General features: G+C 48.4%; 1 protein-coding gene across 1 annotated transcript in view; it reads right to left on the reverse strand.

Annotated features, from left to right (window-relative positions):
- VPS13C (vacuolar protein sorting 13 homolog C (S. cerevisiae)) overlaps nt 1–21,257 on the reverse strand; it is a 161,286-nt gene that overhangs the window by 33,285 nt on the left and 106,744 nt on the right. The window contains exons 44-55 of the mRNA XM_015420051.1: nt 17,594–17,898; nt 15,153–15,297; nt 14,374–14,530; nt 13,480–13,541; nt 11,550–11,719; nt 9,874–10,112; nt 7,456–7,685; nt 6,197–6,283; nt 5,104–5,469; nt 4,862–4,951; nt 2,925–3,080; nt 1,049–1,316 (exon numbers count right to left, since the gene is read on the reverse strand). Of these exons, the coding sequence (XP_015275537.1) occupies nt 1,049–1,316; nt 2,925–3,080; nt 4,862–4,951; nt 5,104–5,469; nt 6,197–6,283; nt 7,456–7,685; nt 9,874–10,112; nt 11,550–11,719; nt 13,480–13,541; nt 14,374–14,530; nt 15,153–15,297; nt 17,594–17,898 (2,275 nt within the window). The remainder of the gene's footprint in view (nt 1–1,048; nt 1,317–2,924; nt 3,081–4,861; nt 4,952–5,103; nt 5,470–6,196; nt 6,284–7,455; nt 7,686–9,873; nt 10,113–11,549; nt 11,720–13,479; nt 13,542–14,373; nt 14,531–15,152; nt 15,298–17,593; nt 17,899–21,257) is intronic.

Here is a 21,257-nt window from a genome sequence, read left to right on the forward strand (position 1 = left end):
TTTATGTAATTCTCGTACTGCTTAAAGCAGGGGTGTCAAACATGCGGATCAGGCCCCCGGAGAACTTCTATCAAGCCCACAATTCAGAGCAAGAGGCGCCAGTTGTCAGACACTGTTAAATAAACGAAATATTGCAAGAGTACTCATGTTTTAAGCACGTTTTTATTTTAAGTAAAAAAAACAACCCTTTTGTGTTTGTGTCCTTTATAAAGTTTATATCTCGGCTACCTGGCGTTACATTTTATGACACACCTGGCCCGGCTCAACAAGGTCTCATTTAGGTCAGATCCGGCCCTCATAACAAGTGAGTTCAACACCCCTGGAAGCCTTAAAGTGTCACGCGAGTGCTTAAGCTGTGCTTCAGATCTTTCAGACTGCTAAAATCCTAATTGCACGGGTTCTTGAATGTCCTGTTTTGTTGACCGTACTGACCGACTATGTGAGTCTCTGTGAGATAGGCGGATTATAAATAACGTAAATCATACATAAATGAATTTTATGTATTCCACCAGTAATCTAAAGTACCACCATCCCAGAAGGACGTTCTACTCTGCTTGCTCTGAATGCTGATATCAGCTCTAATTTAAAAGGGAGAAATGCAAAAAAAATTCTCAAGGATTAACTCCATCTTTCTAACTAATATTATTACTTTTCGGAGTAACTCCATCTTTCTAACTAATATTATTAGTTTTCGGAGGAGGGGGGATCCGTATCATATTAGGACTAGAAAGGTTCTATAGAAATGCCATTTAGTGGTTTGCTGACAGGCCCAAATGCAAACGGCATAAACGTTTTAGGAATCAGCTTTATACAACGGCAGTCATAACAGCAATGCAAATTGGTATATGGAGACTCAGAACTGGAACTGATTGGTGTTGAGCACGGGCATTTCTGGGAATGCGAACAGCAGAGAAAACATTCAGCGCAGGAGTGACTTTACCCCTTAGCAAAACATTCCCACTGTGCGTGCTTCAGCTTCGCCGAACACACTTTCGGCGGCAACGCACACCCAGCTTTCCCTCACGATCGCGGCTCCCTTGCGTCTTACCGAGAGCCAAAGTGAACGTGGAGCTCTCTTGGCGATAGAAGACCGACAGCTTCCCTCGGTGCAGGGGCTCCAGGGCGGCGTATTCCAGCCCCAACTTCTGACCGACTCCTACATCATAGATATCATCTTTGCTCGAAGCCAATCCCATGACCTGGAGATTTCTGCTCGTGTGGACTTTGAGGGGAATGCCCAAGGCATTTCTCACGGTAAAAGGAGCCCTGTCTTTTAAAGAATGGTCGTACGTGGAGGCTGTTCCTTCTGAAAACCCCTAAAACAGAGCAAGAACATCCTTATTAAGCGTAGGCAATTGCAGCGTGCATACAAATGTTGGGGGGGGGGATACTTGATATTCTTAGCAGGGCTGTCAGCAGATAAAGCCTTTTTTTTAGTTTCAAAGCGCACTCTGGGCTTTTGAAGATTCTGAAGGGAAGAGTCTGGGCTTGTTAAATGGTAGGATTGGAGGGGCAGGGGGCTGAGCAGCAGAAGACCTGCTTGGCAGGCAGATGTTGGCGGATTTAGTCACTGACATCTGTACGCAGAGGGATCTCGGATAGCAGGTGCTGAGGAACATCCTCTCTGTCTGGGAGCCCGGAGAGCCGCTGGCCAGTCAGAGCACAAAGCACTCTCAGACCTGCCCTCTTCCTGTGTTCCGCTCTCAACATAAGATAATCTGTCACTGTTATGGAAGCACTTTAGTCCCCCCCCCCCCAAATCACTCTGGGAATCTAGCCTCTTCCCTGTTATGGCGACACAGCATATATCTGCTTTCAGTCAGCGCTCTCTGATTCGTTTATCTGGGGCTCTTCCTCCCAGAAGGGAAGGCAACAAAGATCCATCTTGAAAAACGGGCTCACAAAGAAGCAGGTGCAGAACTGCAAGCTTTGTCTCCTGGCTGCCCCCCTCTCCCCTCCCAGAATGTGGTTTTTTTTTCACATCACATCCAATGCTCCCTCTAAGCTGTGGAGTCCTGTGAGCAAAAATTCTGCTTTGTGAGCTACTGGCATTAAAGTTGTGAGCGAGAGATTTGGCCGCTGCATAAATTAGTTTGTTCTGGAGCCGTCCTCCCTGAGCCAAGACATAAATCTGTGAGCTGGAGGCTAAAAAACTGTGAGCTAGCTCACACTAACTCAGCTTAGAGGGAACACCAATCACATCTATAAGACGAGGAGGAGGAGGAAGAGATTGGATTTATACCCCACCCTTCACTACCCAAAGGAGTCTCAGAGCGGCTTACAAACTCCTTTCCCTCCCCCTCCCCACAACAGACACCCTGTGAGGTGGGTGGGGCTGAGAGAGCTCTCTCGAGGACTGCCCTTAAGAGAACAGCTCTGAGAGAACTGAGGTTAAAGCTGACCAAGGTTGCTGCTTAAAACAGGATTCCACACCACTGCTCCAAGGCTGGTTTGCACCGGATGCAGAACTTCTGCCCCTCTCCCAAATGGTGCCATTCGAAAACAAAACAAAAAATCCATTTGGACTCAAATCCAACTGTTCCACTGCAGACCAACACGACTACCCTCTGAAACAGGAAAAAAACAACCCACCATGACTGCTGGGGGAGAGGTGCGTTTTCCGTCAAAACTGGGGATGTATCTTTGACTCTGCTGTTGTGTGCAGAACAAATGTGGGCAGATGGATTCAACACCCTCCTGGCTGCCGTCATCTTGTCCCAAAATCCATTCCTTCTCTGCATGCCCAATACTGGCTATTGCTCCTTCCCTTTGCTAGATAGTTTTTTACACAGAGTAGAAAACCGATGCCCAAAAAGCCCAAGCATCAGCTCAAGATATGCCCAGAAGACAATCTGGTCCCCGGTTTGATGGGAAGACCGCACGAAAAGGACCCATCGCAAGGCGCCCTTGTTTCGCTCACTCACCTTGGCTAGGTTGTTTAAGACAGCAAGGCAGCACTTCGACAGGGTGATGTTCATGACATCCTTCGAAGAGATGCTGATGGACGTTTGCGGCTCAGGAAGAATAATGAAGTCATCTCCCGGCAACAGACTTTTATCGTGCACAGGATGAGTCTTCATCTGAAAGGAACGGCAACAAGCCGTCAAAACACGGGTCCACCGTGGTGTTCTTCTTCTGTCTCTCTGCCATCTGGCCGCAACTGCCTTGCGGTGACCTCGGAGGGTTTTCGAGGCAAGCGACGTTCAGAGGTGATTTGCCCTTGCCTGCCTCTGCGTAGCAACCTTGGACTTCCTGGGTGGGCTCCCATCCGAGTACTCACCGGGGCCGACCCTGCCTGGCCTCTGAAATCTGACCAGATCAGGCTAGCCTGGGCCACCCAGGTCAGGGCAGGTGAATGGAGGTGGTTTGCCACCGCCTGCCTCTGTGTTGCGACCCCGGACTTCCTGGGTGGTCTCCCATGTAAACAGGAGTCTCCCATCCCGGCGCTAAGCACGGCCGACCCTGCTTAGCCTCTGAGATATGATGAGAACAGGCTAGCCTGGGCCACCCGGGTCAGGGCAGACGAACAGAGGTGGTCTACCACTGCCTGCCTCTGCGTAGCAACCCTGGGCTTCCTGGGTGGTCCCCCACCCAAGTACTGACCAGGACTGACCCTGCTTCGCTTCCGAGATCGGATGAGATCGGGCTAGCCTGGGCCCTACAGATCAAGACGAGAGATGTCCAGAGGTGGTTTTGCCCTTGCCTGCCTCTGCGTAGCAACCCTGGGCTTCCGTGGTGGTCCCCCACCCAAGTACTGACCTTGCTTAGCTTCTGAGATCGGATGAGATCGGGCTGGCCTGGGCCACCCAGGTAAGGGGAAAAGATAAGTAGGGGTGGTCTGCCGTGGCCTGCCTCTGCGTAGCAACCCTGGGCTTCCTCGGTGGTCCCCCACCCAAGTACTGACCAGGACTGACCCTGCTGAGCTTCCGAGACCTGACAAGACTGAACTAGGCCGGGCTATCCAGCTCAGGGCACTCTTAAGTTTAACTCAACTGCCTTCTTTTGATCCAAGCTCAAGACACCCGTCATCCTGGCTTAATTTTTTTTACTGTAGGCAAAAGGTTTCTACAGTCCGGGGGTTTTACAGCAGGACTGAACGATGGCATAGAATCCCCCGTTTGTTGGCAGGAAGCAAAACGGCCCTTTGCTAGAGCACCTCAGTTTGGGCATCACCGCAAAAAACGTCCCAAGCCTTTTGGCCTCGGCTCCACAGACGTGCAGTTGAGGGGGAGGGCACAAGTGCCCAAGGACTCCTCGCTCATCTGAACAGAACGGAAAATAAATGACGGCTGCACTGCCGCAAAATGACATTTGCTACGAGCAGCTACAGTCATTTTTAGAAACGTGGGCAAGGGGGATCGGTGCACGAAGAAGAGGAAGAAGAAGAGGAAACTGGATTTATACCCCACCCTTCACTCGCTGAAGGAGTCTCAGAGTGCCTTACCATCTCCTTCCCCTTCCCCTCCCCACAACAGACACCCTGTGAGGCAGGTGGGGCTGAGAGAGCTCTCTTGAGGACTGCTCTTGAGAGAACAGCTCTGAGAGAACTTGTGACTGACCCAAGGTCATGCCAGCAGCTGCATGGAGAGGAGGAGTGGGGAATCAAACCTGGTTCTCCCGGATTAGAGTCCGCGCGCCTAACCACTACACCAAACTGGCTCTCTGTGTGGCATGCAGAAGGTCTCAGGTTCAACCCCCAGCTTCTCCACTTGAAGCGATAAGGCAGTAGGTCAATCTGGTGGACCTCCACAGAGGAGACAGGATGGCCCCGGACAGACCAAGGGTCGGTGCTCAGTCTCTGACGGTGACAAAACTGTAATAGCCACATGGGCACATGATCACTTCAGTAATATCTGCTTACTTTAAACTTTAAGTTCCACTGACGACTCCCCTTCTCAACCCGCTCGATCAGGGGTTCCCAAACTGCATAAATCTCGTTGTAGTAGTGAACCTGGGGTGTAATATTAAAATGCAGAGGTTAGAATCCATAAAGGTCAAGAGTGATTTCGAGCCACCACACACCTGACCCGAGAATCCTGCAACTTAGAACAAAGAAAGGTTTGCCCACAATAATCCTGTCGCTTAGTTCATCTGTGTACGCACCTCCAATGTTACGTCAGCTCGGGCAGTCATAAGAGAAGACCAGTTCTTTGCCCTTCCTACCAACGTGGACTCCACTAACAGGAGGGGGATGGTACGATGTCCCGAGCCACACTCCAAGGTGATCTGGACGGACTTCACCTGGAAATCAAGGTGCTGCAGTTTCACAACCTGCTCACTTCCTTGGAATGATTCGGTGACTTCTGTGGCTGCGTCGACACCGAGAAACCACGAGTGGCACTGGTCGATAGACCTCGTGTCCCAAAGGTTCCCTACGTTACAAGCTGTGATTGCGGACTCCTCCTCCTTCGGCTTCGGTTTCATGGCAGCCATAATGGTTACAACAGTATTGAGAATGATGGGCGAAACCTTCAAAAGAAACAAAACCCTGATGAGCTCCTTTATAATGCGTGTATGCAAAACACAGAAGGAGGAGGAGGAGAAGATAAGAAGAAGATAGGAGAAGAAGAAGAGAGAAGAAGAGGAGAAGAAGAGAGAAGAAGAAGAGAAGAAGAGGAGGAGGAGAGAGAAGATGAAGAGAAGAGTTGGAGTATACCCCACCCTTCACTACCCGAAGGAGTCTCAGAGCGGCTTACAAACTCCTTTCCCTTCCCCTCCCCACAACAGACACCCTGTGAGGGAGGTGGGGCTGAGAGAGCTCTGACAGGAACTGCTCCTTTTCAAGGACAGCTCTGACAGAACTATGGCTTGCCCAAGGTCATCCAGCAGCTACAAGTGGAGGAAGAGAGGGGAATCAAACCCGGTTCTCCCAGATTACAGTCTGCGCACTTAACCACTACACCAGACTAGAGAATTCCATGGCTCATAATATTAAAAGTATGGCTTTAGTACACCACAACTGGCCTGGTACTAGGAAATACACTAAATTTAATTATTTAAAATGTTTTTATGCAGCCTTTCCACCCAACATGGCCCGGAAACAATACGCTTTTTTAAAAAACCTGAATTTTTAATTTATAAAACACTACAGCTGTCTACTATGAAACCTGAAATCAATGTAACAGGATTTTCTGGAAGTATAGGAGGGGTAAAAAATGAATTCTTATAGTACTGCGCTCCAATAACGTTTACTGACCTTTACGATAAATTCGTCCATTATCACAAACACTTTCTGTTCTTCGGAAGTGTGTACTGTGGCTTTCAGGGAACACGGCTGGAGGACCTTAGAAAACACAAGAGAAAAAGTGTAAAAATAACCATGTTTTAAGAAAGCAAATGTGCTGTCTTCATGCTACTTAATGATGTAAAAAATCATGCTTGTTAAAGAAAGTGAGGAAGGCTTCACCTAGAGTACGGGTCCACAACCTTTTTGAGCTAGTAGGTACCTTTGGAACTCTCACACAGGGTGGTGGGAGTGACCACAAAACGGTGCCATGGGAGGCGGAGCCAACCACAGAATGGCTGCTGCAGGAGGGAGAACCATGCTCGTGGAGGAAGAGAAGAAGAAGAGGAAGAGGAGGAGGAGGAAGAGGAGGAAGAAGAAGAGAAAGAAGAAGAGGAGGAAGAAGAAGAGTTGGATTTATACCCCACCCTTCACTACCCAAAGGAGTCTCAGAGGGGCTTACAATCTCCTTTCCCCTCCCCTCCCCACAACAGACACCCTGTGCGGTAGGTGGGGCTGAGAGAGCTCTTTCGAGGACTGTTCCTGAGAGAACAGCTCTGAGAGAACTTGCGACTGACCCAAGGTCACACCACCAGCAGATGCATGTGGGGGAATGGAGGACCAAAACCGGTTCCCCGGATTAGAGTCCACTGCTCTTAAACACCACGCCAAACTGGCTCTCAATTTTTAAAAAACTTTTAATTCTCAAGATTCATACGGTCGACTCACGCATCTTTATGAAGTCCCGGGGCGGGGGGAGGGAAGTATCTGGGAGCATATTATGAGGCTCCCTTAAGGTTTTAGGCCAACAGGCGAAGTCTTGTATGGCAGACATTTCTAAAGACCGTCAAAAACGGTGATGAATCAATGCTGTGCTGGAGCTTGAAAAGGACCTCCAGCTTTTACAGTTTTATACCACCTTTCCATGGATTTGGGGGTGGGGGGGAGAGGAAGCATTCTGAGGATTATAAAGGGGCATTTAAGCTTTACTGTCTCCAGAAATCAAAAGAAGGTGGCACCTCTTGCCTTGAAAACCCCATGGGGTTGCTGCAGGTCGGCTGCAACTTGATGGAACTTCACACACACGCTCACAGACACACACACAAGCCAAAACATGCACTTCACACACACGCTCACAGACACACACACAACCCAAAACATATGCCTTGCGACTCGCGCACTCTCGTGCTAGAGGATTTGTACTCCTTGTAGACATCTGCAAAAGAGCTTACGGTTGTGACGTTCTTCTCTCCCTTCTTCCGGAGGAACGGGCAAGCCAGCACTCTGAGGGCCTTCACTTCTGCACACATGTCCTGAGTCTGGGGGCCCGCGGACAGGTAGAAGTCACACTCGAAGGAAGCGGCTAAGGCAGGAGCGTCGGCCTTGGTCAGGTTGGCGACAAACACGATTTCCGGGTCCGTGACGCATGCTTTTATCTTCATGCTCGACCGCGGAGTCCCATCTGTAGAAGTTAAAATTTTGTGCGTTGTCAGCCATCTCCCCCCCCTAAATAAAAGTATACATTGGCTAGAACGGTACAGAATATTGTTTTTACACATCGCGCTGATCGTCAGAAAGCACGCCTTTCTGGACGCGCGGAACAGCTGCCCGGCAGGTGATATGACAGCCTTTGCCACGGTCCTGGTCTGAGGTCTCAAAGCTGAACCTGCCCCAGTAATAGAGACGGACCATTTTTGCCAGAAGTGGGCAATTTAAACCTAGAATGGTACAGAGCGACAAAGCAGGGGGCATCGCTATAGAATCCCTGAATACCCTCCAGGCCCCCGGCAGGGGTCAGTCACCAGAGGTCGTCATGACTTCCAGGTGCACACACACACACACGCATACGCACACATATAAAACAAAGATCAGTGTCTGTCTGTCTAAATAAATGTCCAAGAAAAATCTAAGGTCGGCCTGTCAAAAAAGACCATTTTAATTACATATTTATCTGTATTACTGAATCTGGCTGCGAGATTATTACTAGCTAAAATGTGGGAGGAGGAGAATGTACCTTCAAAAAAAGAGGTAATAGATAAAATGTTATTGGTAGCTGAAATGGATAGATTAAGTGTAAGGTTACAAGACAAAAGTAAAGAAATATTTGAACACAGATGGAAAATGTTTTATATATGGCTAGATAATGAAAGTAGATAAGACTCACAAGAATAAAAAATGTAAACCGAAGATATGATGTATAAATGTAAAATTAAATAAAATAGGGGGGGGGGAGGAATTTTTTTTAAAATGTCAGATATAACATGGGGTTGCCAACCTCCAGTTGGTGGCTGGAGATCTCCCAGGATCACAACTAATCTCCAGGCGACAGAGATCAGGTTCCCCTGGAGAAAAGGGCCGCTTTGAAAGGCGGGCTCTGTGGCATCACACCCCATCAAAGTTCCCTCCCCTCTCCAAACCACGCCCTCCTCAGGCTCCACCCCCCAAACCTCCAGGGATTTCCCAACCTGGGGCTGGCAGCCCTAGACATACTCGCTCCAATGAAGAGAGGGCCCAACCATCCCCTTCCTTCCGGGCAGCCATTCCACAGTGTTGGGGCTACTACAGAGAAGGCCGGAGTCAAGGGAACAGACACTCTTACAGACTTAACTGAGAGAACACTCGAGGCGAAAGCGACCTAGGGTTGCCATTCCCCAGTTCGGGGGTGGGTGGGGGATTTCCCCGCTTTTGTGGGCTCTTGCACAACACTGGACAGCTAACCGGCGGGAGGAAATCCCCCCCCCCAGCCATGTCAGACGACGTGCCGATGCCACCCAGAAGAAGAAGATGGAGAAGAAGAAGAAGAGATTGGATTTCTACCCCACGCTTCACTACTCAAAGGAGTCTCAGAGGGGCTGACAAACTCCTTTCCCTTCCCCTCCCCACAACAGACACCCTGTGAGGCTGGTGGCTTAATCCAAAGTGAACAGGATTAAGCGCCACTGACTCTGCATTGGACGGTGACCAATCTGGGATTACATCAAGCCAGTTCAGGGAGGGCCTGCTGCGCTGGGCAGCTCTCTGCTGACCTGATCAGAACTATGGCTTGCCCAAGGTGAGTCGGAGGAGTGTGGAATCAGCTGCAAGTGGAGGAGTGGGGAATCAAACCTGGTTCTCCCAGAGTAGAGTCCGCGCATTTCGCCACTACCCCAAACTGACGACATAGGCACATCAGTGACATGGGGGGGGGGACGCTCTGGATTTTGGGTAAAACTCTAAGGCTAACTCTAACACCCCCGATGTACCTACGTCATTTCCGGGTGACGCGCGACGTTACTTCCAGTGACACTGGCACGTCGGGGGCAACACTTCTGGCTCCCGGAGCACCTCCCCCCACCAGCGTCTTGAAGAGACCTGGCAACCCTAAAGCGACCGGGCAGTGCACAGGCTGATACGGGAGAGACCGTAAGAGTCTGTATTGCCCTTGCTTTAAAAATTCTCCACTAGATTCTGATTACAATCCACTGTACTCTCCCGACATGGATGAATAGTCCAGATGACACCTGGCACACCCTGGCTGCAGTCCCAACGCAGGCTTAATCCAAAGTGAACAGGATTAAGCGCTACTGACTCTGCGTTGGATGGTGACCAATCCGGGATTACATCAGGCCAGTTCAGGGAGGGCCTGCTGCGCCGGGCACCTCTCTGCTGACCTTTTCCCGGCCGAAGCTTCCCAGGCACCGGGTGCTTCAAATGGATCTGGGCAGGCCCCTCGGGAGAGTCCGCGGGCACAGAGTTGAGGAAGAATTCCGCTACTGTCAGTAGGAACTCTATGCTGGCGCACAAGTAAAGCTTGTCCAGGACGGCCACAACGTTGCTCCCACTTCTGTCTTGCTTGTAGTCGATTCTAATCATGACATTATTGCTTTGGTCATCCTTCTTATCTATCATCCTAGTGGGGGGTAAAAAAAACACACGTGGTAAGCAGTGCTCCCTCTAAGCTGTGGGTCTTGTGAGCAAAAGTTCTACTTTGTGAGTGACTGGCATCAAAGTTGTGAGCGAGCCATTTGGCTACTGCATGAATTCCTTTGCTCTGGAGCCATCCTTCCTGAGCTGCGACAAAAATGTGTGAACCGGAGGCTAAAAAACTGTGAGCAAGGTCACACTAACTCAGCTTAAACACTGGTGGTAAACTACACGAAGGCCAAGATCAGCTAACGGGATTTAGAAATGAACTTGCTAAATTGGGTGTTATTTAGCGGTCTGCAAAATATGCAATCTGCAGGGAACTCTTTGACACCTGTCTAAAGAGAACATTAATACTCATCACAGTTCAAAATTATTTTGCTATACGAGGCAACTTGGCAATACAACTGCAAGTGCAGATCTTCTCATGCATCATGAAAGAAGCCAGTGTTGGATCAGGCCAATGGCCCCTCCAGCCCAAAACTCTGTGTCACACAGTGGCCAGAAATACCAGGTGACGTCAGGATATTAGAAGCCCTCCCACTGTCCCCCCCCCCCAAGCACCAAGAATACAGAGCATCAATGCCCCAGACATAAGAACATAAGAGAAGCCAAGGTTGGATGAGACCAATGGCCCATCCAGTCCAACACTCTGGGTCACACAGTGGCCAAAAATACCAGGGGCCATCAGGAGGTCCAGCAGTGGGGCCAGGACACTAGGAGTCCTCCCAATGTTGCCCCCCCCCTCCAAGCACCAAGAATACAGAGCATCCCTTGCCCCAGACCGAGAGTTCCTATCTATACCTTGTGGCTAATAGCCACTGATGGACCTCTGCTCCATATGTTTATCCAATTCCCTCTTGAAGCCGTCCATGCTTGTAGCCGCCGCCACCTCCTGTGGCAGTGAATTCCATGTGTTAATCACTCTTTGGGCGAAGTACTTTCTTTTATCCATTCTAACCCAACGGCTCAGCAATTTCATTGCATGCCCACGAGTTCTTGTATTGTGAGAAAGGGAGAAAAGTACCTCTTTCTCCACCTGCTCCATCCCATGCATAATCTTGTAAAACTCGATCGCGTCACCCCTCAGTCATATTTTCTCCCAGCTAAAGAGCCCCAAGCACTTTAACTGTTCTTCACAGGGAAAGTTTTCCAACCCTTTTATCATTCTAGTTGCATCATTAAAGTCTGCCCCATCTCTTTTGATTCCTCTTCTGTAGCCACTTTCGCATGTGGCTTTTGTCTACATGGGTCCCACGGTCAGAAAGGGCACCCCCCCCCCATCCTGCTTTCACCAGAAGAAAAGCTTGCAGGATGTCATCAGAGTCTATGTCATTCTGCTGGCACTGCAGACCAACTGGATGCCCAGCAGTTGGCAGCATTTTAAACTGAAAGTCTTTAATTCCATAGAAAAAGAGCTAACCTGGATGTAGCTCTCTGGATCCCTTCTCTGAGATCGTCCAGGGTACATTTTTTCAGCGTCGTGTTAACATCCATGGAGCCATCCGAAAACATTTTCCCTGCTGATTTCATAAGGTCCAGCCTGAGTTCTCCGAGACGCAAACTATTATCGTGGAGCGAAAGCGTGGATTTCTACAAAATATATGAAAGTGGCCGGGGGGGGAATGATTATGCACAGAAACTGGAAGGCTTGAAAGTGCATCGACAGCCCATCTAGCGAAGCACACAGGAAAGCAAAGAGAGCTCTGAATGATCACTATTTAAACTAACTGCGATTTAGTTAAGCGGATGGGGTTTTGCACAGCTGGGGAATTCTCCTAATAGGCAAAGACTCTGTAAACTAACAAAACAAACACCCAAAAGTTCCCTGAGGAGGTCGGAGCATGCTTCAGGAAGCAGGGGATGCTGAAAGAACCTGAGAGTTTGCTTAGGGAAAGTGAGGCAGGGCAGGGCAGGGCAGGGCAGGGCGGGGGGAAAGAGATGAAGTTATTGCCCTCTGCATGCCTCAAAGAGCTTATAAAATCCAACAGAAGAAAAAATTGAGTATGTATATATTGGGGGGGGGATTTCCAAACTGATTATTCTACCCCCCCAACCCCCATGCTGTAGATTCCTCATGAGCCCCAAACATGTTCATGGGAACGGGCCTATCACACAAGGAACAAAAAGACCCACAGAGAGAAGAATGGGATTTCTGCACGTTCAGTTGATGTTCTGGGAAGGGGAATCCATTTGTGAATTTTATTTTTAAAAAGACATGCCCTTGCCAAGATCCCAGCCTGAAATGAAAATCATTATTGTCCTTCCAAAAGATGAGAAAACCTGGGCATCAGCTGGGGGTGAGGGGAGGCTGAGAGGAAGATGGGAAATCAGCCCATTAAAGGAGTTGGGAGATTTGGGTCGGAGAGAAGCCCCAATTCCTCATAAGTCTTGCGCTCGACTAAAATATTTCCCAAAAATAAACCTCCAAGCAGAAACACAGCTCGTAAGATTTTAACACTGCAGTTTAACACTCCAATGGCCCATCCAGTCCAACACTCTGGGTCCAATACACAGTGGCCAAAAATACCAGGGGCCATCAGGAGGTCCAGCAGTGGGGCCAGGACACTAGAAGCCCTCCCACTGCCCCCCCCCGGCACCAAGAAGACAGAGCATCCCTTGCCCCAGACTGAGAGTTCCTATAATAACAAAAGAGAAGCCAGTGCTAATCAGGCCAAAGGCCCATCCAGTCTAACACTCTGTGGCCCATCCAGTCCAACAGTGGCCAAAAATACCAGGTGCCCCATCAGGAGGTCCAGCAGTGGGGCCAGAAGCCCTCCCACTGTTGCCTCCCCCCCGAGCACCAAGAATACCGAGCATCACTTGCTCCAGTCCGAGGGTTCCTATCTCTACCTTGTGGCTCATAGCCACTGATGGACCTCTGCTCCATATGTTTATCCAGTTCCCATAATCTGGAGACGACGTTGATGATGTACTTTTACACCAGGATTTTCTTACGATTTGAAGGAATTTGTTTATTGTGTTGTGGTGCTTGTTGGCCATAATATACAGAAAGCATCTTCTTAGCAAGTCTTGTTGACTGCTTGATCTGTGGGCCAGACTCTCACGACTGTTTTCTTTACATTTGTTTTCTGATTAGGTTGTGATTGTCCACGTTTGTCTTGTATCACTTCATAAGGAACAGAAAAGGAAGAAGCTTGCACATGCGTCCAAAGGTGTATTTGTCATGTCTGAATGCAGCTTAAATGGGCATTCTTGCTCTTATTGCCGATTACTTATTTCAAGCGTTTCTTTTCATTCCAAATATTTCAGATACCGCCGTCTCTTCGGGACAGAGGGATCTTAGTAAATTACAACCTACAGAAACTGCAGCCCTCATGTTCGATTTTGACTTTGACTTTGAGTCGCTTTCTGTCATTCTCTACAATATCGATGACAACCAGGTTTGTGAAGCCTTGAGAAGAAAGGGAAAAAATGCCTTTGCTTTTGGCCAGCTAAATAGTGAATTAAGAAAAGGGGGAAAAAAGGTCTAATAAGCTCGGGCCTTGAGGATTGTTGTTGTGCAGTTGTACCACAGGGGGGGGGGGGGGGCGGCTACAAGCCTGAATATTTATGGGGATCAGCGTCCTTTCTGAATGTATTATCTTTCACGACTTTTTGTAAAGCACTTTATGAGCAGGAGAGCTTTTGTACTACTCTAATATTTCCTGAGGAAGATCCAATTTTGAAACGTTATATAATCTGGAGACGACATTGATGATGTACTTTTACACCAGGATTTTCTTACGATTTGAAGGAATTTGTTTATTGTGTTGTGGTGCTTGTTGGCCATAATATAAAAGCATTTTCTGTGCAAGTCTTGTTGACTGCTTGATCTGTGGGTCAGACTCTCAAAACCTGTTTTCTTTACATTTGCTCCCTTATGAAGTGAGCTGGGATACAAGACATAGCTAGTTTAGAAAGTCATCCATTTCCCCCCCCCATATCAGATTCTTCTTTTTTCCCCCTTTTACAATAGCCATAATTCCAAGCCAGCATAAAGCCATGTGAACTCAAGGAATCCAGGCTCGGCTACATCACACAAAAAACGCAGTTTGTTCATGGTATCTGAATAGCGCTCATATCTGAATTAGTCATTCAGCTGCCAAACCTGTTGCCATTTAATAACTTGCAGCCAAATACTCCGCTTGAGAGAACGACCAAACATTTTAATCAAAACTATAATGAGATTTAGCTCAGTATGTTGTCGAAGGCTTTAGCTCAGCTTTGGGGAAAGAAGAACATACCTTCACGAACACCAGCTTCAGCCTCGATTTTGCCCCTTTTTAACATTGGGCTCGCCGGTGTGGCTGGATGGGTCACTCTTGATTGTGCAGCAGCTTCCCCAAGATTTTCCAGCAAGATTTTCATCAGCAGAGTTAAGTCATCTTGACTGAGAGCTATCTGTAAAGCATTCAAATCCATTATTCATTCCCAGGAGGTCCATTTTTAAAAAAGCAAAAAGAACCACTTCAATAACTTCCCTCAGCTAACACGGCGGCTTCCCACAGTTGTCCACGGCCCTCCTCAAATTGTGAGGAAGCAGGAAACTGAAAGGTAACAGAGCCTGGAAACTTCTCCCGTGTACAATCACCCCAGGATTAGTTTGCACAAGACATGCAAGAAAACAGTCTTCATTTGTTCCTTTACATGAGCCAAGTGATGTGTTTTCATATGTGTGTGTATGTGTGTGTGTGTGTGTGTAATAATTCCTGAGATCACAGTGACAAGGAAAAGGACTCTTACAACCATAGGAACGGTTTCTGGCTGTATAACGCAACAGTTGAAGATGTATCCACTTCCAGCACAGTATCTTAGATGAAACAGCCTTCAATTAGATTTTTTCCCCCCGCTGTCAAGTCCTAGCTGATTTATGGCAAGCCCGAGGGTTTTCAAGACAAGAGACATCAACTAAGCAACCAGACCGATCACCCGTCATGCCCCAGAGTCCTGCTGTGACAGAAAAGCTTTCCTGCACTGTGCTGGATCGCCATTCAGGACACAGATCGATAACAAAACGTCTCACCTGCATACTCTTCAAATCTCCTTTGACTGCAACCCCCGGAATCTCTGGATACCAAGCGGCTGCCAGATTTCTCTGGACTGACAACAGCAGGTTTACAGGCTGCAGAATTTCAACGTCGGGCTGGGAACCACTGGCTGCTATCGTCCTGAGGAATGCAAGTCAATGTGTTACAGGATACGAAGCCGCTGTTTGCGAAGTTCCTCTCTCACGGGACGGACAGCGGTTTTTCCAAAGGCCCATCGGGCAGCTTTGCTCCAGCTCAACAACATCATTTTACAGATGACCTGAACCTGGGACCTTCCACAATTACATTTTCCAAGTTTCAGTCAAGTGGCCGCTTTACTGAAGAACCGGTTCTTGGTCTAAACCAGACTTCGTGAGCTCCAAAGCCTTCTCCAAAGAGTATTTATTATATATTTTTATCTCACCCTTCCTCTAAAGAGCTCAGGGTAACATATTTCCCCGTACGTTCCCCAGAGAGCACTGCGATCAGGGTCACAGCATCGACTGGCCCTTCCCGATCCCAGGGAGGCCAGGCTGGCTATTACCAAGGCCAGGGCTTTCTCCTTTCTGGCAGCTCCTTTCTGGTGGAATGAGCTCCCAGAGGAGATCAGGGCCCTGCAGGACCTTATGCAGTTCTGCAGGGCCTGCAAGACGGAGCTCTTCCGCCAGGCCTTTAATGAACAGCTGCCCCCGATAGGGAACCCTGTCCCCTGAAACCACCAGAACAGCCTGTGCTGGCCACAAAAAGATTAGGTCAGTGGGCTGACCACTACAATGTAAGACTGGAGGCCAACCACCATCATTTAATAATCTATGGCTGCGATCACACACACTAAATAATCCATTTTCAATCCACTTTTGAATTAGATTTTGCCAGTTCACATAGTAAAAATCCAGTCGGAAAGTGCATTGAAAGTGGATTATTTCATGTGTCTGATTACAGCCTATTAGTGTTATTAGTTGTGAGCACTTTTAAATGCTGATATGTTTTATCTGATTTTAGGTAAAGGTAAAGGTTCCCTTGCTCGAAAGCCAGTCGAATCCGACTCTAGGGTTGCGGTGCTCATCTCCGTTTCAAAGCTGAAGAGCCAGCGCGGTCCGAAGACGTTTCCGTGGTCATGTGGCTGGCATGACTAAACACCAAGGCGCACAGAACGCTGTTACCTTCCCACCGAAGTGGTACCTATTTATCTACTTGCAATTTCTAGCTTTCGAACTGCTAGGTTGGCAGGAGTTGGAACTAGAGACGGGAGCTCACTCTGTCATGGGGCACACTCGGGTCTCGAACTGCTGAACTACCAACCTTCCACAGCCTGTAGTTCAGCCTCTTAACTACTTGAGCCACCGCTCAATAGGACTATTTAATTTAATTTTAATTTATGTGCGTGTTTTATTCTGTTTGTAAGCCGCCCCAAGCCGGCCTAGGCTGGGAGGGCGGGATATAAATCCAAATATATACATTAAAAATAAATAAATATATGGCTCTCCCCTCCACACTTTTGCCGTCACAACAACCTTGTGAAGTAGGGAAGGTTGGGTGATAGCGAGTGACCCAAGGTCACCCGGGGAGTTTTCGTGCTGAGCAGGGTTCTCCCAGGACCAGCCTAGCGCTCTAACCACATCCTGAGACTTGCTCTCAGCACCCCACACCCCGGGGGGCACGGCAGCATTAGCCTCGAATCCACTCGGGAGGAAAGTCCAATGAAAGGCTGCCTGCCCACTCAAGAGTCACAGCATTGTGTGATTAAGGCCGGGGGCGTGGCGATGCTTTCCTCTTGGAAGGAGCCCAAGACTTATATAAAAGGAAGGTGTTCTCTAGGGCTACGGCTCAGTGAGAAGACCAGGCCTGTCGCTACGGTGGGGCTTTTGGGGCTCCGCACCCTTTCTTAAAGGCACAGCCCCACAAGAATTTTCTCCTGTAAATTCTTGTTTCAATCATTTTAAACATTTTTTTAAAGGTGTGTGCTCCTTGAAGTAGAATGGGGTGCTGTAGTTGACTAATTCATGCACTGAGCAAGGGGGTTGGAGTAAGTGACCTCTAGGATCCCTTCTAACTCTGTGTCAAGAAACTGGTCTCCTTGAAGAGAGTTTTCCTGCCCAAGTGTTGGCTTTCTTGACTATAGAAGTCCTCACTTCCACCTGCCAGCTTATTCTCAGGATTGTTGCTTAGGCTGGCAGAAGGGATTAACTTGCAGCAGCTAAGAACTGTCATCCAAAGTGGTTGACAGCTTGCAATTTAGAGATCTCTCCTGGTTAACAGCTTTCTATTGGCCAAATGGCTTTTCTTTCTGCACTGAGAACTTCAACCCCACTAGAAAAACATTTGCCCCACAAGCCACAAAATCCTGGCTATGGGTCTGGCACTGGGACAGCATGCAGAGACATAACGCCCAGCCTCTGTCATCTGGCAATAAAGGTAATCAGTTGCTTGCTCATACCTGGAGAGCTTCAAGTGAGTGAGCTGTACATCCAACTTGTCAATCACTGGGGGGAGAGCAGATTCTCCCCCGGAGACCAGCTTAAATTCATTCTTCACCGTGATCAAGCCGAGATCCGCCACCAAGACATTGTGCGAGACGGACGACTGAGGGACAATGATCACCGGCGCTTTCAGGTTGATGTCCATGGAGAGGCGGAAGCTCTTCTGGGCAAAGTCCTTCATGCTGGACGCGGCCTTTTCTGCCGCCTGGGCCGTGGCTGCGCTCAGGGCTTCTTTCGCGGCTTGGAAGTGGTTCAGGAAGTTCTACAGAAAGGCATAATTGCACAGCGCAACAATCAACACCATAAATTTTGCAAGAAGACAGGCAGCTGTGTTAGTCCGTCTGTGGCAGTATAGAAGAGTCCAGTAGCACCTTAAAGACTAACAGAATTTGCGGCTCACTTCTTCAGGTACGTTTTGCAGTCACTGAAGGGGTGGTGGTGGAGACAAGGACTACCTTTCTAGGTCAGATGAGGAGCCTGCAGCATTCGCCTGCCGACAGCTGCGCACCTGTGCTATTCCTTTATAGCCCATCCTTCTTGTACCAACTCAAGGACACATACATGCCATTCCTAGGCAGGCTCCTAAGGAAGCCGATGGGCGGTCCCACTCAGGACAGACCAAAGGAAGTACTTCTTCAAGAGGAATAAGCCTGTCACATTCTCTGCCAGAGGACGCAGCCACGGCCACCAGCTCAGCTGGCTTGAAAAGGGGATGGGATACAATCATAGAGGATATGCAAGGATATAGGCAAGGATGTATGCTAGCTCCTGCGCTTTTTAACTTTTACCTCAATGAAGTTGCTGGATATCTAAATGATGTAGATTTTCACCCTCCTAAACTGGCTCAGCGCTCCATTACTATACTTTTATATGCCGATGATGCGGTTATTCTTTCTAGAACCCCAATTGGATTGAGAAGGGCACTTAAGAAGTTCGCTAGCTATTGCAGTGATCAGGAGCTGGATATTAACTATGCGAAGACAAAGGTGATGGCCTTTGGCAGGAGACCCAAATTAAGAAAGTGGAGTGTAAACGGCCAGAATCTTGAACAGGTAGCTAGTTTTCGCTACCTAGGCATGATCATCCAAGCCTCTGGATCTAAGACTGCCCATAGCCAGGCAGCAGCATGCTCGGGTGAAAAATCCTCTCACGGTATACTTAAGTTTTTCAGATCCCAAGGGGGATACTTTGTACCAGCAGCTATAAAACTTTTTAAGGCTAAAACACTTGCCCAGATGCTTTATGGTACGCTGCTTGGAGCGCCTTCCTCTAGCTATGCCCCCTTGGAGCTAGTTCAATCGAAGTTTTTAAGAGCAGTGCTTCAAGTTCCTAGATGCGTATCTAATGCAATGGTAAGGCTAGAGATGGGCATGCTGAAGGTCGAAGCCATGATTGCCTTACACTCCATCTTCTATTGGTTGAAGATAAATTTAAATCCGTGTGGACTAGTGCCTCTGATTCTGACTGATCCCTTTGAATCTGAATGGCTGGTCGCTGTTAAGCGAAAAATTTCACTCTTGGGGTATTCTCCTCAAGCGCTTTTGGAAATGGGTGGTGACCGAGCTAAGTTAGAAATTAAGCAGAGGATCAAGGACACCGAACGCCAACTAGATCTACAGGTGTCTCCAACTTTTATAGCGCCAACTAGTAATAAATACATTGTTGTGCAGGCCCCATATTTAGATGTTCTGGAGTCCCGCAAACTCAGAAGGGCTTACACTTTGGCTAGATGCTCTGCCTTACCTTCTGCAGTTCTTGAGGGCAAATTTAAAAAATTACCCCGAACAGAGAGGTTATGTATGTGCGCGTTGGGGGAGATCGAATCTCAGGAGCATGTATTCTTAAGGTGCCCGTTATTTGAAGAGGCGCGCACAAAACTCATTGAGCCTTTTTTGGCAGGCACTTCTGATCAGGATAAGATGGAGAACTTGTTTTTTAACCTTGAACATACAGCGCTCCATCAGATTGCGAAATTTTGCTCCTTGGTTGTAAAAGCTCAATCAGTGCCCTGGTTGTCACTCAGGTTAGGACTATTTGATTTTAACTTTTACTGTTCCCAAATCATCTTAGTTTATTTCCTTTTACCGTGTTTTATTGCAGTGTAATTTTAAGTCTGGTTTTAGTGACCAAAATGATTGTACAATGTTATTTTTTAGTACCTAGTTGCATTTTGGAAATTTTACTATTAGGCCATTGTAATTTATTTTTATTCCTATGGTTTTATATTGCTGGCTAAGCGCCGTAACAATAAAATTCTTTATTTTATTTTATTTATTATCAAATTTATACCCCGCCCTCCCAGCCAAGGCCGCTTTAGGGCGGCCTAAAGAACAAGTAAAAGACAACAATAAATAATTTAAATAGTCTTAAAACCATATGACTATTGACAGGACCTTCGTGGTTAGAGGCAGAAACCCTCCGAATGTCAGTGCTGGGAGGCCACAACGGGGAGAGCCTGGCTTCTGTGCCTGGCTTACAGGCCACTTCAGTGTCGTGGTTAGAAGCGCGGACTCTGATCGGGGAGAACCGGGGTTGATTCGCCGCTTCTCCACATGCAGATGCTGGTGTGACCTTGGGTCAGTCACAAGTTCTGTCAGAGCTGGTCTCTCAGGAGCAGTCCTCGAGAGAGCTCTCTCAGCCCCACCCACCTCACAGGGTGTCTGTGGTGGGGAGGGGGAAGGGAAAGGAGTTTGTAAGCCGCTCTGAGACTCCTTTGGGTAGTGAAGGGCGGGGGATAAATCCAATCTCCTCCTCCTCTTCTTCTTCTTCTTATCTAGCTGGCCACGACAGACCAAGCTAGATGGAACAGCCGCCCACAAGGACCCTGCCACCATTGTAAAGTCATTTAAAAATGCTACAAGGGCACAATCCTGATCAGGCCAGCGGTACAGCAGGCTGAGGCACTCTTGTTTTCCCCGTCCGCATCTTATAAAGAGCCAAAACTGCCGTATTCCACCCCCCCCAAGTTCCTGTATTTTAAAAGGCACGGGTGGGGGGTAGAAGAGCTCTGTGCTGCGAACCATTCAGGATGAGGCCCTTGCAGTATGAAATGACAGCACTGGCCTCACGGTGGCCACAAGGACTCAGTCACATCTAGTTTAGCCCTGTGTTGAACCGGCCACCGAACTAGGCTCTTATGGGCTCCCACCAGTGTTCCCTCTAAGCTGAGTTAGTGTGAGCCAGCTCACAGTTTCTTAGCCTCAGGCTCACACATTTTTGTCTTCGCTCAGGAAGGAGGGCTCCAGAGCAAACTAATTTATGCAGCAGCCAAATCGCTCGCTCACTTTAGTGCCAGTAGCTCACAAAGTAGGATTTCTGCTCACAGGACTCCACACCTTAGAGGGAGCATTGGCTCCCACACCCGGATCCACTTAGCTTCAACTGAGTGCTTTATGTGCCTTCAGGTCATATCCTGGAACATATATGGTGGTGGTGGTGGTGGGGATTTAATACCACAACTCATAGCTGACGCCCTGTTTTATCCGGAAACCGGGCTTCGAGTCTAACGGCACACTGAGATTCAGAAACACACACTAGCTCCCAAGGGTGGCTGCTGCATCAACATCGGGGAAGCAGGACACGGAGTGCCCCGTGCCCCATGAACCAAACAACAGGGATGAT

The sequence above is a fragment of the Gekko japonicus genome, unplaced genomic scaffold (genome assembly GCF_001447785.1).
Source record: "Gekko japonicus isolate JY-2015 unplaced genomic scaffold, Gekko_japonicus_V1.1 scaffold369, whole genome shotgun sequence".
In the NCBI taxonomy this organism is placed as follows: Eukaryota; Metazoa; Chordata; class Lepidosauria; order Squamata; family Gekkonidae; genus Gekko; species Gekko japonicus.